Raw genomic sequence first — 16,167 nt, 5'->3', positions numbered from 1 at the left:
AGCAGCTAATGCTCTGTGTTCAACGTTTGTTTTATGTTGCTTTCAACTCTGTCTGAGGTTTGTTTAACATTTGTACAGCTTTGTTTGATGTTTGCTTTAATGTCCCTGCTAACTAATGCATGCTAGAAAGTTAAGCCTTTCAGTTGGGCGTGTGTGCTTGCTTTGACTAAACAAGGTCATCTAAAGAGTAAGGCTAGAGAGTGATGGAAGTTGAAAGACACATTGTAAAATATACAAGGTGCCAATAGTGAACTCTCAGTCATATCTTAATCTTCATCAAACACGCACACAACATCTGTTCTAAAATATGATTTGGCTTTTCCTAACATGATTTATAGAAGCATCCCTCCTTTGCCAGACAATTAAACAAGGTAGACCATTAAAAGCATGTCAGAACAACACTTCCTCTGATTCGAGAAACCACAAGTCAAGTTTCACCACTGCCTGTGAAAACCTGACAAAATCATTTATTCACTGTATACACTTTCCAACTGAAAGCTCTCTCACCAAAAGACACACACACTCACACACATAAAATCAGCAAGACAGACTAAAATGGTCACAACCTATAACAACTGTCAATTAAACAAATGAACTACACACAAACACACTTTATGCTCACAACTCATATGAACATGGTTATTGCAGGTCTCACTCACCACTCGAGGTTTGGTTCTCTGAGGTGCTGGGGTTTGGGACTCTTCACTGCTCTTCCTCTGGAGTTTGGGTTCCTTGGTCTCAGTCGGTGTAGTAGGAACCAAGGCCGACCCATCTGGTACCACTGCGGACCCATAGCTAGACCCAGACCCAGCACCAGATCCAGACACATGCCCAAGTCCAGTTCCTGGCACAGGCTCAATTCCAGCACCAGTTCCTGGCCCAATCCCAGCACTAACGCCATCCCTAGCACCAGGCCCAGCATTTTCCATCTCCCCCTCAGGCGCATTCAGAGTCAGAATGTATTGCTTGGTAACATCTTCCAGGGAAGGAGCCACCTTGCCTCCTGGCTTACCAAGTCCTGAGGGCTCTGGTGGGGGTAGAGGGGACGACGGGCCCCCTTGAGGTGTTCGCGGTCGCGGTGGCGGAGAGATGGGGATAAAGGTTGCTGGTTCACTGGCGTGTCGAACATGTTTGGATCGGGTTTTATGTTTAGGGGGTTGGAGAGGAGGGAGAGGAGGGATGCTGGCTGGGTCCAGATCCTGGTCCCTTTCTTGAGCTTCATTATCTGGACATGGTTCTGGCGGGTTCTGGACCTCTGAGGAGGTATGGGTAACCCGTGCCGGGCGTTTTTTGGAAGACCGCCGACCCATTCTGGGAGACAGGACTTCAGCTAGCTTGGGGTCAAACTTATATTGCTCTCCCTCCCCGCCTCCACCAACTTCATTACCATGGCAACTGGAGGGTAGCACACATTCTGATAGGGAACGAGGTTTCCTGCTTTCATTCTGATTTCCATAGTAATAATGATGGGATGGATGTCGCCGTTCTTCCCCCAACTCCCACAGCTCATCTCTCTGCTCGCTCAGGATTGGCTCACTACTGGAGGGTGGGATCTGGCCAAGCTGATCCAGCTCGCTGATTGGCTCATTGGGATGATGCTGTCCTTTAAACTCATGGTCAGTATAGGAGAGTAATGGGGCATCGCTGCGACGACTTGGGTCACTGAAGGACTTCTTCTTCGGTGCTTTCCCATTATTGTGCTCGTCTGTCATCAGTCGATCCATTGCTCCAGGTTCAGAGACTATACTCCTGATCACCCCACTGTAGTCACGAACACCACTGTCTTCACGGAGACAGTCATCTCGGAGACCGCCATCGCTGCACACTGACAGGTCGCTGGCGGCACTGGCTGTACACTCCGACAAGTTGGCGGCTGAGGAGGATTCTGGGATGTTTCCTCCTCCTCCGACTCCTCCTTTGGAGGAGAGCGAGAGAGAGCCAAGGAGGTTACTGTCCACGGAGGAGAAAGTGTTATTTCCTTCCTCCGACACAGAGCATCGCCGGTGAGGCATGGGGTCACTGAGGGAACGGTAAACGGTAGAATCGCTGTTAGCACTTGCTGACTCCCCGATGCTGCCATTACTGGAGTCAGAGCAAGTGTTGCCGGCTGACGAGAACTTTCGGCGACGGCGGATGGCACTGGGGGTGGGAGGAGTGTCCTGTGCTGTGGGCCCCTGGAATACATTGTTCCCTTCACTAGTGCTGTTGCAGCTAGTGATGGAGTTGGTGCACTCTGTTGCAATGGTGTCACTCTCTACTCGAAGGGTAGGAAGAGGAGGAAGTGCGTTCTTGAAGCTAGAACATGACGGATCGTCCTGTTTTTCTCTTCCACCCTCATTTGCAGTCAAAATATCCCCTTCTTGAAGAGCTGACTGCTTCCAGACTGTAAGGGGCTGACCTAGGACGTCTCTGGTTATTATGGACCCCAAATTAGCTCCAGATGCCCCCACAAATGACCGTTCGGCGTCACTTGGTCCCATTTCAGGTTCTGTGACGATACCCTCGTCTGTCAAACTGGATTCATGACCTGACAACTCATCCACAGACCTGTCATAGAACACGTTTTCCTCTGAGTCACCTTTCAGTAGGGCCCTCTCGACCTCCTTCATCTCTCCACCCCTTTTTCTTTCCATCTCTACGGAGAGGGGGGCAACGTCAGAATAAATATCACCCTCTCGGTCTCCCCTCTCTTCCTTTTTCACACATCCTCCCTCTTTCTTCCCCTCTTCTTTCCTTCTAAAACACTTATCTGCTTTGATCTCTCTCCCTAGCACATTGTCGTCTTCATCGTCGTCGTCTTCGCGAGCACTCATCTGACAGATGTCTCTAATGACCTGCCTGGCCTCCTGAACATACCTGTCCTGCAAGGGTGTGGGCATCACTTCCTCATACCCATAACCCCTTGCTCGTCCTACTCTGCAGTCTCCCCCATCACTCTCCACCTCTCTGTCAGACACAGAAACCCTCCCTCCACCGCTTTCCCCGTCCAGCTGCTGTTCTGACGAGCTCCTCTGGGCTGTTATGCTGGACGAATGTCGCCGATCCAAGGGCTTGTTGGAGTAGGTGAAGGATTTGGCCCGACGAAGTGTTGCGGTGAGGTCCTTCAGAGACGGCCGAAGTCCAGACGGAAGGGTTGCATGACCTCTTGACCCCATCCTGTATACCGAGGTTGACCCCTCAATCCCCCCTGTTCCCGCCCCTGACCGATCTGGCTTACGCACCCTGAGTTCTGATAGGTCGGTCTTCAGGAAGCTGAGTAGTGTCATGGTCTCTGAGGCAATATCTGGATTGGACATGGACATCCTGTTCCTGTCTTTTATTCCATCACCCCCTAACGACCGCCGCAAAACTCTAGTCTCCGCCTTAGCAACATCCCCTGTCACATCTCCATCCATCCAGTGGGAGGGGCTTACAGGAGGTACGATTTGGGGGCGTACCCTGAGGGGAGCACGGGAGAAGTTATCCCCATGTCCGAAGCTGGGTGACCGATACATTGTGAAGTTACCGTGGTAGGTCTTACTCAGCATGGAGGAGGAGGCAGCAGTAGGGCTAGCTGAGGCTCTGCTAGCATTAGCTGCTCTGCTAGCATAGCTAGCCTGGTCCTCCTCCTTCAGAGTCTCAGTGCTTGAGTACCGGCTGCTGCAATGCGAACCACCAGGGCTGGCAGTAAATGAGGAAATGTTCACCTTGGCCACCCGTGACACCCCAGGTAGGCTTGCTACTGGTGATGATGTCACAGTGCCCTCTGTGCTAACGTAGTGGCGCCTGTTACCCTCGAGCCCCGCCCCCATCTTGTTGTACTCTGACTGGGCACCTGCTGGACGGGCTCTAGACCATTCGGGTTCTCTTCCCTGGTTACGGACGGTTCCAACAAATTCTCCTGCGGCGGTGATGTTCTGCTGATGGTGTCTCTCCAGATTCTCCATCATCACATGTGTTTGCTCGTCGCTGTCGCTATCATACAGTTCTCCATCATCTCGACTGCTCGCTGAGGTGGCCCCACTTGTCTTCTTCTTCTTCCTCAAAGAGCGCCGCCTCACCGCGTCTCGCCCAGGGGGTCCTAGAGTGGCTGGGCTGTCCTCCTCGCTGCCTGAAGACCTGCCCAGAGTCTTGCTCCCCCACCAGCCATTCTTACCACGAGAGAAGTAACCTCCGCCTCTTTCTGCTCCTCTAAACAAATGAGAGACACTCCTACCTCCTACTCTTCCCCCTCGGGGGTTCTGCTCCTCCTCCTCGTCGTCTCCTGAGCTGAACTTCCAGCGAGGGCTGGTGGCTGGCCTGGCGGAGGCCCTTTGAGAGCTGGTCTCTACTGTATCTGGAGAAGAAGGGGCAAGTGCTCTGGAAGAGCTATGTGAGGAATGTAAACTCTCCCTGGGCAGCCAGGCCCCCTGTCTCTCCCTCTGTCTCTCCCTTTGCTGCTGCTGCTGGGGAGAAGAGGAGGGAGGTGAGGGGTGGGCAGCGCGGGAGGAGAGGACTTGGCACACTGAGCTGCTACTTGTAGGTATGATGGGGGCACTGGTGGAGGGGGCAGGAGGTTTGAGGTTAGGATCAGAGGTCAAACTGGGCGTCCAGGTATCTCTCCCACTATCTCCCCCACTGTTTGGACTTTGGGCTCTTGCTATTTGTGACACCTGGGTCACGCTAAGAACGACTTTCTCAATGCTATTATCAGCTTCGAATTGTGCCTCAAACAAGCACAGCTGGTCAGGTTTTAAAGAAGAGTCAGTTCCCTGGTTCCTCCCATCTTCCCTCTCCTTGCCCTCTCTTTCCTCTCGATTGTCTCTGCGCTGTCTACTAATTGCACCGTGCCTGCCCCTCTCGGAGAAGGGAAGGCTCGTTTCTGTCGCAGAACTGTAGGGAGACTGTTTGTCACTCCTATCTGAAAGAGAGGCGCTTTCTTTGGAACTGGCGGATTGATTGTGCGCACCGACAGTTTTGAGGTCTACAGCGTCAGAAGTTGACCAGTGATGTTTTCTCAGCCTCTCCCCGAAAATTTCTCGAATCTTTGTAACACTGGGCCAGTTAGTTAGGTCAACATGAACTGGGAGATCTCCATGATGCGCCGTGTAATAACTCCTGTGTGATTTACAAGCTGGAGCCCCACTGGCAAAAACGTCTTCCGCAGCAGCCAAAGTCTTATTAGAGTTATCAGAAAGAGAGACGCCGATTTGAGAATAATCTCTCTTACCAGATCCGCCGCCGTCTGTAGATTCCCGAGGACAAATCCATCTTTGGCCCTTCTCCGAATCCGATCCGGACACAGAGTCAGTCCCAGAATAAAACTTTTGCTCCTGGACTTTGTCAGTTTGAGACTCTGATAAATCTGCGTCTATGGCTGGTAAATGTCCACTGTGCTCATGAAATGATTTGCGAGCAGGAGAGACGTCTATCCTGCTACTTCTGACCCGCGGCAAGGTTGTGCTTCTCTTGTTCACTTCAGTACCAGTTCTCGGGGCTCCGTGTGTCCTCCGAGCCGAGTTAGTGCTGCTGAATTTCTCTGAGAGCTGGCGAATGGAGGGAGAAATCGTGGAGAGAGGAGTGGAGCCTTTCTTTAGATCTGCGGTCGGGAGGCTGGCTGCAGAGATTTTGGAAACTTTTCTTGACACACTAACATTACGCGTCGCCGAGGGCTGCACATTCTCGGCTGCAGACTCTACCGTAGATGGAGGGGGAAGGGCGACGCGAGCCTCCAAATCCTTTGATTTGTTTTGTTGACCTTCCAGACTTTTGTTGGCGCTCCAACATTCTAACTTCTTAAAAGAGACGCTTCGATACACATTCTTCCTCTCCTTTTCTCTTTCTGCCATTGTTCATGTCCTTCTGGTATTAGTTTCTCCGCACCTTTATGTCATTGATAATACATATTTGCGGTGTATTGTCTTTCCCCACTGAAAACTACCACATTATACTTTCTGGCAGTGGTTTTATAAAGACTAAAATAGACTTGCTCGTCTTGGTTTTAATCTAGACGACTGAATTAAAGAGTAACTGGGCAAGAGAGCAGCTCTGCATTCTGACCTTACAGCATGTTTTCCTCTGCCGAATAGCATCCATGCACGGAGAAAAACGCTACAAGTTTGCTCAAACTTTTCCACTTCAACTTGTTCAACTACACAGACCTTCCATCGACATCCCCACATTCCAAACGTTTTCCCATTGTCTGTCCACGCGCTCGGCCCTATAGGCATCCTTCTCTGTATTCCCCGACTGTTTTCTGTATTCCTTATTTTGACATAATTTAGTTTTCCGTGACTTATGTTTTTACATGCTAATGCGTGAGATAGGGCAGGGGTGGGCGGGACTTCGAGGGGTACAAGGGTTGTCATAGCCCCTCGGGAATAGAAAGGAAAAGCGTTTCCTTTTTGATGGGAGAACTGAGATATTGCAGAGAAACTGGAGATAATTATAGCCCAGGACCGTGTAACCGGCAGAAGGCAAGGGATTTGTTTAAAAGCCCACACTCCTCTCATGACTATATTGCTTAAGATTTGAGGGAGGTTTCACAGTTTCTGAAGTGATAATAAGAGATGGTTTTGTTGGTCTGTCGTTAATTTAAAGTATGTGTCATAATACATTAAGTTTTCACTCAAGCACAATGACCCCTTTGTCGTTTTTCCCATGACTGTCTGGTTAAGTTGCTCTTTGTCCCTCGGATCTGACGCTGCAATGGAATGCCGACTGGAGCGCGCTCTTTTGGCCTGTCCGCGGCGGTGCAAATGAGGCTGACGTGCGCGTCTGGTCTCGGACCTAATTTTCTATTCTGAAACTTATCAAATCACAATATCCAATACAATGCTTATTATTGTTAATGTTATTCAATAACAAAGTCCCGTCATTGAAGTTCCATCTTTATTCATTGTGAGTAGTTCAGTATTATCTCACAGACTAGCTGGGCTATCAGACAAAGTTATAGTTGTGGACTAAAAAGTTTACTTTTGGTAAAAATATACTTTGAATTCATATATCAATAAAAAAAAACAATATAGTACTATTAATATATTACAGTTTTTTTTTCAAATGCTTACACATTTTTTTTTTTACTTGAATATATTACAGTTTTTCTAACTGTAATATAACACACAAATCCAACAACTACAAAATGAAGCACTGCATTCAAAATATCACAAACACGTCTCAAAAGCAAACATTTGTCTCATGTTGCAAACACTTTTACCATTATATTACGTTTTTTGCTATATCAGTCAGGTTGCTGAGCGGTTAGGGAAGTGGGCTAGTAATCTGAAGGTTGCCAGATCGATTCCCGGCCATGTCAATTGATATTGTGTCCTTGGGCAAGGCACTTCACCCTACTTGCCTCGGGGAGATTGTCCCTGTACTTACTGTAAGTCTCCTAAATGACTAAATCATATACACAGTTATTCAAAACCTAAAGCTCGTCTTTCATGAGCTCCTATGTACATTTCTGTACAAGGTTGAAAGGGCAGAGATGATGAAAAATTCATGGAAAACAAGATTGAAACCAATCAATTTTTTACTGTAAGCATTTGTGGTTGTGAATACAGTATTACACAGTACGAAAGAAAGTAGGCCAGAAACCAAACCTCATTTTGAAAAAGGTGATTACAGAATGGTGTGTGTGAGCCATGAACTGTAGCATACAGTAATTTTCTACAATATTGTTAGAATGTCTTCTTACAGTCACTGTACTGTTGCACAGTATGATACAGTAATACACCAGACTGTGACCAATAATGCAGTGCACTGCAGGCAATGGATGCATGGGTGCTAAAATATATGTTTGTGTATAGTATACCATGTGTTGTGCTGAAACAGCTATTATGTGTACATTAGAATGTGTACATTACAGTAGATTTTTACATACCTGTTATCATTTCTACAGTAAAGGTTCAAATTATACCAACCACTCAATCGACTCAAATTAGACTATTTATAGTCCTATTCTAAAGCCATGATTGGCTGTGTTTGAAAAAGGAAATCAAGATGCTTCCTGTTAGAATGTTGTGTGTTACGTGGATAATTGTGTGTTGTGTTTTGCAAAAAGTGTTTTATGAAATTGAAAACTGAGTCAAAGGCCAAAATGTGCATATGGTTTTGCAGATTTGAGGAGTGGTTTCGGTGTTTGAGTGTCAGGTTTCAGAAATTGTGTGAAAAGTAAGGAATTTGTGTGTAAGCATTTGAAAAAAACTGTAACCCAAAACAATTCTAACCCCAAAACAATACAACACTACAGCATATTATAAAAATGAAGTTTAATACTGACACTGAAACACAAATCTTACTCATCTTAATATACATAGACAGCTTCAAATCAGGTATCACACACACATGTTACATTCCAAACAGAGTTGTGAACAAAGACTCACATTATCACACACACTTGACCAAAACAAACCAATAAATATCAGTACTAGGTTATATTCAGTTGATGATGTGTGCAAAGACACAGATAGTTTTGCTCCACATTGTTTTTTCAGTACACCAAACAAAATGAGATTCTTAGCCATTAAATTACATCACAAACATGATGGCCAAATTTGGCCAAATTGCCTAAGCTATTAAAATGACCAAATTACATGATAAAAAGAACACAAATTGATTCAAGTGTTAACGACAAGCCAACATTTGACAATGTCAGTGAGCAATTCCAGAGTACAGCAGCAGGTCCTAATGTAGACATGCCTAGGACGTCATAGTGCTTACAATAGCAAGGTGAAGATCCCTTTTAACGGGAAGGTTACACATGGGAAGTACATCAAACCACAGTTCCATCCATACAACTTCCATCCACACAAACGCTGTTAAATCAATGGAACTGCTGCCTCCAAATCACATTCCCTCCAACTATTCACTCAGTGCAGTCACTGACCTGGCTTGACTGTGGAAATGAACACACACCATGGAATCTAAATCTAATCTAATCTTCTCTCCTTTTTTTCAATCTTTGAGAACATCACACAGAGGAAAGACCTACTGGAACAGGGCTTTGTGAATGAGTGCAGGCGTTTCAGTGCAACAAATAAGTAAGACACATACACCACTATGTGGTGAAATTAGTGAACAGCAGGTCGTGTAACCGAAAGAAACATTTCAACCGAGAAATCTAAGTACTTCATGCATCTTGAGGGTTTAGGTTGGTTGAGGGGCAGTTCTATGGGCATATGTGAAGCCCTCTGTGACATGCTTGCGTGTAAAAAGGGCTATACAAATAAATTGGATTTGATTTTAGCATGGCCACAAGTGTAATACAGCTGCTTGTGCAGTTACAAGCACACACACACACACACACACCATAGCATGTACAGTTCTCGGGACCCAAACAGCAACCATTTTCACGAAACTCTCCTCCCTCTTGTCTCTCTCCATGCTCGGCTACTCCTACACTAAGGACGTTGTTGGAGGGTGAGGATGCGTCTCCTGTTGCTCTTTGCTTCACAAGGAGAAAGCAGGACATTTCCAGTGTCTCCAGGCGACAAGCTTCTGGGATCTACCTTGCAGGTTCTCCAAGGGGGTCGGTCTCACACCTGGGTTCCCTTGATCCTGTACGAGGTGACCTTGAGCACCAGCTTCCTGGTGCTCTTGCGGAAGCGAGGCTGGGTGAAGTAGAACAGGATGGGGTCTAGAACACTGTTCATGCTGGCGAAGGGCCGGGTGCACTTATAGACGATGGAGAACAGGTTCCTCGTGTGGCAGGGAGCCCCCGGCAGGGTGCGCACCAGCAGATACATGGTCTTGGTGACGTGAAAGGGCAGGAAGCTGATGGCGAACACTGCCACCACCACCATGATCATCCGCACCGCCCTGTCGCGTTTCGCCCCGGCCGCCACGGAAACGCCCCCGCAGGTTGCCGGCCGGCACAAGATGCAGGCCATGCGGCAGTAGCATGCCACCACGGCTGTGAAAGGCAAGAGGAAGCCCAGGCAGGTGAGTGCCATCCCGTAGGGGTAGTAATTGGATGAGCGGTCTGGCGGGCTCATGTCGTAGCAGACCGTGCGGTTGCGCTGCTTTCCCGTGGCGGCGAAGTGCAAGGTGGGGGCACAGAGGACGGCGACGACCAGCCACACGGCCAGGCATACCCTCCAGGCCAGCCTGCGGCCACCCTGCTTATGCCAGCTGGCCAGGGGGTGGCAGATGCCCAGGTAGCGCTGTAAGCTGATGCAGGTCAGGAACAAGATACTGCCATGGAGGTTACTGGGAGAGAGGAAGGAGAAAGCAAACCCTCTCTAGATTAGTGGTTCTGAACCCTGGTTCAGTCAAGACACTCACGTGATTGATTTCGCCATTTATTCATACACCTGACAAATGGTTTTACATTGGCGGAATGGATGTACATGGGGAAGCGCTCCCTGCCTTCACTGCACATGCATGACGTGAGGCGGGGAGCAACGAGTTAAATCCCCAAACACCGACACTCAGCCAGTCTATACTATGTGTAGAGCGGAGCGTCGCTCCTCCTGTGACCACATGACATCCCACTATTTACTGGTGACAAAAACAAGATGTTTCTGGATGCCCAGGTCATGCTATCCTTAATCGTCGATGCGCGTGCATGCATGGTGTGACTTTATAGCTCCACCTATCGAGCTTAGGCTGTGGCCTGAGAACACAGCGATGGGTGATATGACGCCTGCTGCCCGAGTGCCATGCCTGAACCTGTTCGCTCATTCCTCAAGGACTCCCTGTCCTGCGTGTTTGAGATATTTCCCATCTCCCATGAACCTTATTCAAATGAATGGGTCTTTATCTAGTTACATTTACATTTAGTAATTTAGCAGACGCTCTTATCCAGAGCAACCTACAGTAAATACAGGGACATTCCCCCCGAGGCAAGTAGGGTGAAGTGCCTTGCCCAAGGACACAACGTCATTTGGCACAGCCGGGATTCGAACCAACAACCTTCTGATTAATAGCCCGACTCCCTTACCGCTCAGCCATCTGACCCCCTCTAGTTCAGCAGAAACCTGATAATGACCCATTCCTCTGAATCAGGTGTGTTGCACAGGGAAACATCTAAAACATGGAGGACAGGGTGTCCCTGAGGACCAGGATTGAGAACCACTGCTCTAGATGATACACTTGCTTTTTAAACGATGATCTGCATTTCACGCTGAGACGACATCACCAATCGCAAACCAGCAATGTTAATGTTGGTTTTTCTCGAAGCAATGTGCAGTACTTTTACTGTACCTGTAGAACTGAAACCTGACCAGTTTGCAGGCCAGCTCCCCAAAGGGCCAGTAATCGTGGCTGGCGTAGTTGTAGATGAGCAGAGGAAGTGACAGCACATACAGGAAGTCCGCCGTGGCCAGGTTGAGCATGTAGATGTTGCTGCGGCTCAGGTTGGTTCTCATCCTGGAGATCTTCAGCATGACCACGGCGTTCAACGGCAGGCCGACCAGGAAGACCGCGGTGTAGACTGCAGGGAGCAGGATGCGTTTGAAGTCCTCCTTGTAGGTACATCGTGGGTGGATGGGCCTCGTGGCGTTGTAAACGTCGTCCTGTTCATAAGTCTTGGATAGGTAGAGGTCCTCGTCGGAGTACAGTTCCGATGAAAAGGTTTCAGTAGAGAACGTTCCTGTGGGGAACACCTCTAAGGGAAACAGCTGCATGGTGCCGGCTTCACATTCTGAAAGAAAGAGGGAATCACAATATGACCCATCAAAGCTGTTTACCAACACGGCCCAGTCAGCCTTGAGCTTTGTCAATCTCTCCTCTTATCCCCAAACCCGTGTTCTCCACCAGAGGGGGTCGGAGAGCCTGGTTCTCCAACGCAGAACCTCTCCCCAGCGTGACAGCCTGAGGCAAGATTTATGTCTACAGTTACAGCCCACTCAGTCTGAAAGACAGTTGCACCACCACAATCAGATGACTCCACGTATCTCTGTTCATCCCCCAAAATCCACATCCCTATGATGGATGCTCATGTCTGCCCTTTTGGCTGTACGTGGGCGAGCGCAACAAAAACCTAATCTGATCCTAGGTTACGACTGGATTATCATATTATGGGTTGTTCATGAGATTACACAAGACTGATTTACGTGTTTCTGACTGTTGAGTTATTATACATCCTACTCTCTTGAACTGTGACGCAACACTTCAATATACCCTTCCATTGAATTTCTTTTTCTATTTTCAGGCGAATGATTGTGTTTGCCGAACATTCGGTGCATGTCTAAATGTAAGATGTCAAACAGGCTTGGGCCCAGTAGTACAGTATTTCTGTTGGGGGACATAGGACTGGTCTGCTGTAAGGCTTACACTGTGTCCTGTGTGGGGCTGTAGGTACTGGTATGTCCCTCTTAGATGAGTTTCAGCAGCAGTAGAACAGTCTGTTTCACACTGGTTGACTCCATGTCTGTAGCACAGCCACATGTCTGCAGCTTTCTGGTCCACAGTCGACCACCCAGAGAGCCATGACTGAGTGCTCCTGCCTACCGTGTGCATGGTGTGTGTGTGTGCGCGTGCGTGCGTGTGCATGTGGTGTAACCGTATGTATTTGGACAGTTTTAATCAGCACTCTGCAGAGCTCTTAGGCTTTTAGGTGAAGTGTTTGTTCAAAGTATATCATTGATCAGTTGCTTACCCCTCGAGTGTGTGCGCAAGACGGAGCACATCCAATAAAGTTTTATAGTGCTGAAACGTGTGTGTGTGTGCTAATCATAGGGGCCAGCCCAGTCCTTTTCCCCCTCACGTGTATGCCCTCCTGCCAAGTTGAAGACCACGTATTTATCTATAAATAATTCTGTAATATGACCTCAACCCAAAAAAGGGGTCAACATAGAAGAGTCTACTCAGGTGGGTTACATCCAACTACCATACCTCTCTCTAATCTCTCTCACACAAACAAAAGAAGAATGCACAAATGCAAAGAAAACACAACCAAGTTGTTAGCTCTTGCGTCCAGACAGCACTGCCATAGGGTTATGAAGAGCCACCTAATGGCTAAGGAAACGAGCGCAATTATAGTCTAATTAGCTGCCCTCCCCCTTTTCTCTCCCCCCCTACCCCCTTTTCTCCCCCTCATCCAAGCAGTGACCAATGCTTTGAATGATTAAAAAGGATTGATCAATAAATCAACTGCTCAGACAGGTCGTCAACCATCTCAGGGTGTACAAAGCCACTAAACGTCCCTACAGGGGCGGTGTATGTGCACCCCTCTTCCCTGGGTATGGTCACACAATCCAGGTTCTCTGGCCTGATCTGGACCCAGGGCCAGCATTGTCATGGTTTCGCAGTGGCGCAGGAAATGAATGTGGAACGCCCATCAATAAACTAGCTTAGGCCTACAGATACTGATCCAAGGAACACAGAGCGGATGACTCCTGTGGCATTTACTGAGTTTTCCCAAAGTATGGAAGTCGACAGCAGGTAGTAGCCATACCGCCAGGGTCAGGCTGAAGACTGTCTCCCTCCTTCCCAATACAGGATTAGCCTAACTTATAGACTCGCAGAAAATGCACTCACAAAACCACCACTCAAGCACAAAACCGTTCTCTCTTAACCCCACAATCCTGCTCCGTCTCTCATTCATGTCCGCATGCCGAGGAAATGTTCTCTATTTCTTTCACACACTGAAAGGCAGTCACAACGAAGTTATAAGACATTTGCTCCCATCCACGTTAACAACAACGTGTATTCATATTCAAAAAGAAAAGACTTGCAAGGTAACATCAAATTAAATAAGGGAGTCAGGTGGCTGCGCGGTTAGGGAATCGGGCTAGTGATCTGAAGGTTGCCAGTTCGATTCCCGGCCGTGCGAAATGACGTTGTGTCCTTGGGCAAGGCACTTCACTCTACTTGCCTCGGGGGAATGTCCCTGTACTTACTGTAAATCGCTCTGGATATAACAATAACATAATGGTGTCTTGCACATGGCAAAGGCCATTGCCAATTAAGAAATTAAATGTCTCATGGAACAATTTGTAATCTGCCCATTGAAATTCAGCCACATGATTGTGTGGAATAAGTGGTCAAGAACAGGCCCAATTTCATTCTTTTTCAGCTATTTTGAGCTGATGTTCACACACATAATAATGAGCATGCAGAAGGAAATAGTGTGTAAGTTTGCCTAGCCTAATTCCCCTTCTTATCATCACATGAGTCGATTACAAAGAAGGAGCAACCACGGACAGAAAACAATCATTCAAGGGGTGTGACAGTTATATACCGACTGGGATGCGGACTAACTGTAATACTCTTACCTCCAACTACTGCAGGAAAATATCAAGTTCATGACCGGTGTAAACAAAGAAGGCGATGGTGTTTGTTTCTGGGCTTCGGCAGTGTGCGGCTCTAGTAACCCGGTCAACAAAGTTTCGAAGGTGATGAGAAGTAAGTTAGCCAGTATCAGCCATCACACAACATTATATTTTTTAAGCAAAGTAAAAGCAAAAATCCATTCGCTAAAGACGCCTTTCTCGCACCTCCAAGCAACATCTACTTCTCAGCACTCAGGACTCCTCCGATCGTGCAGTGTTTCTTGTGAATCGTGCACGCGCATAGGACGGACGCGCGCCCCCGACTCTTTCATCATCAGAGACTCGGCTGGCGCGCTTCTTCTTAGCGCTGTTGTAAAACGACATAATATTATGATGGATGACTCCGTCAGCTCTTTTCGATCAGATAACTTTTATGCAGTAGGACAATATTGCTGCTTGCCACCTGTTAGTGACGCGGTGTCGTTTGACTTGTTTTATAGATTTAGGGCTACTGTTTAGCCATACTCAAAAGAAGTTAAGTTAGGTCTGTGTTAAGGTTTAATGGACTGGCCTATCATTTTCTGGGGCGTATTATGTCTTTTTTGTGTGGTAGAAAACATATGTAATTAGGATATATCTACAGAGGTGGTTCATTCACATACAATGACGATTGCCTGACCGTCAGATCGATGACTTGGATTAAGATGAAACATTTTTTGATGCAAGAAAAGCAACCGAAAAAAAAGCTACCCGAAATGCAACCGTTGCAAGTCGATGCTTAATTTTAACCAGGACAGAATGCGTGAGTCATGGTTTTGTATGTGTGCCAAAGGACTTTTGATTGACTGTGACTATAGGTCATAACTTCGGGCAGTGTGTATGAGATTCCAGCATTGTAGAATTTCAGTTTGAAATCTTTTCAGGGGCAAGTTGAAACACACCCCTAAATGTGGGTGTTTCTGTGAGGTGATGACTTTGCTGGATTGTTGTAAGTGTTTATGAGATCAAATTGTACACAAGTTCCCTATAGCACACCATTAGATGTTCTCCCCATTAGACACACATAGACACAAACAAAAAACACACACAGTAAACTGAAGCTCTTAGAGTAATCAGCCTAAGAAATGAACTTAATAAAGTGGGTGTATCTAACAGAGAAATTAAATGATGAGTTGTGAGAGCAGTTCTCCATTGATTGGCACTGTATGTCAGTGTTTTATGTATGTGTATTTGTTGAAAGGATGTAACACAGTTATGGAGTATGTGTCAGGCAGTATGAAAACAAGAAGTGTGAACTGGGAAGTAAGAATATGACATATTTCAAGGCTTTCGATGTGCAACAAGAAAAAGTAGTCAACCATTAAATGACCTAAGTGGATTTATTTCAATTCAAGACCTGTGTGAGTAATTTCTGTGTAGACACTTTGCACGATCTGTTTGAGCCCATTCTTGGTGTGTGTACATGTGCCGTGTGTGTGTATGAGAGAGAGAGAGAGAGAGAGAGAAGGAGAGAGAGAGAGAGAAAGGGGTGAGAGAGCGAGCAGAGAGGAAGTGGGATGGGAAACAAGTAGGGAGGAGAGAAAGAGTGAGACATGGTCGAGAGAAAAGAACAAAATGGGAATGAAGCGAAAGTAAAAGAGAGAGATACAATTAAACCATGCATGACATAAAATGTAGGCAGGCAGGTTAGTTTACTATCGTGCCTCTACTTACTTAAGCAAATGGTTGCCTGTGAACAGCCACACTTACACAAATCTACGCTGCCTGTGTACTATCCTCTATATCCAGGGGATTAAGCCAGAACTGTCAACTCCATTTACCATCCATCAAACATTTATTGGAGAGAAAAAAATCTCGAATTTTCACCTGAAATGCCTGTTTAATAAGTAATAATAATCAGCTGCACCCAGCACCAGTCAGCATTTAAATGCTTCTATGCAAACTAGGGTAACTCCATTTCTTTGAAGTCAGTGTATACAAAAGTCCAGTT

General features: G+C 47.0%; 2 protein-coding genes across 2 annotated transcripts in view; both read right to left on the bottom strand.

Moving 5' to 3' along the window:
• LOC136951301 (rho guanine nucleotide exchange factor 17-like) overlaps positions 1-5,851 on the bottom strand; it is a 49,538-nt gene extending 43,687 nt beyond the window's left edge. Inside the window, exon 1 of the mRNA XM_067245644.1 lies at positions 660-5,851. Within this exon, the coding sequence (XP_067101745.1) occupies positions 660-5,807 (5,148 nt within the window). The 5' untranslated portion in view covers positions 5,808-5,851. The remainder of the gene's footprint in view (positions 1-659) is intronic.
• Positions 5,852-8,214: 2,363 nt separating this feature from the next.
• LOC136952025 (P2Y purinoceptor 3) lies at positions 8,215-14,442 on the bottom strand. The gene is made up of 3 exons (XM_067246693.1): positions 14,181-14,442; positions 11,167-11,605; positions 8,215-10,170 (listed from the first exon to the last, which is right to left on the bottom strand). Exons 2-3 carry the CDS (start codon positions 11,586-11,588, stop codon positions 9,498-9,500), a joined length of 1,095 nt encoding a protein of 364 aa, XP_067102794.1. The 5' UTR covers positions 11,589-11,605; positions 14,181-14,442; the 3' UTR covers positions 8,215-9,497.
• Between the last annotated feature and the right edge of the window lie 1,725 nt (positions 14,443-16,167).

Source organism: Osmerus mordax, chromosome 11 (assembly GCF_038355195.1).
Source record: "Osmerus mordax isolate fOsmMor3 chromosome 11, fOsmMor3.pri, whole genome shotgun sequence".
In the NCBI taxonomy this organism is placed as follows: Eukaryota; Metazoa; Chordata; class Actinopteri; order Osmeriformes; family Osmeridae; genus Osmerus; species Osmerus mordax.
Note: the sequence above shows the minus strand (reverse complement) of the source record. Positions and strands in the feature narration are given on the sequence as shown.

Excerpts from the sequence above, each read along its gene's own strand:
- LOC136952025 (XM_067246693.1), bottom strand. The coding sequence starts at position 11,588 with ATGCAGCTGTTTCCCTTAGAGGTGTTCCCCACAGGAACGTTCTCTACT. Across the intron at positions 10,171-11,166 it reads GTCAGGTTTCAGTTCTACAG|TAACCTCCATGGCAGTATCT; the intron begins GTACAGTAAAAG and ends CCTCTCTCCCAG.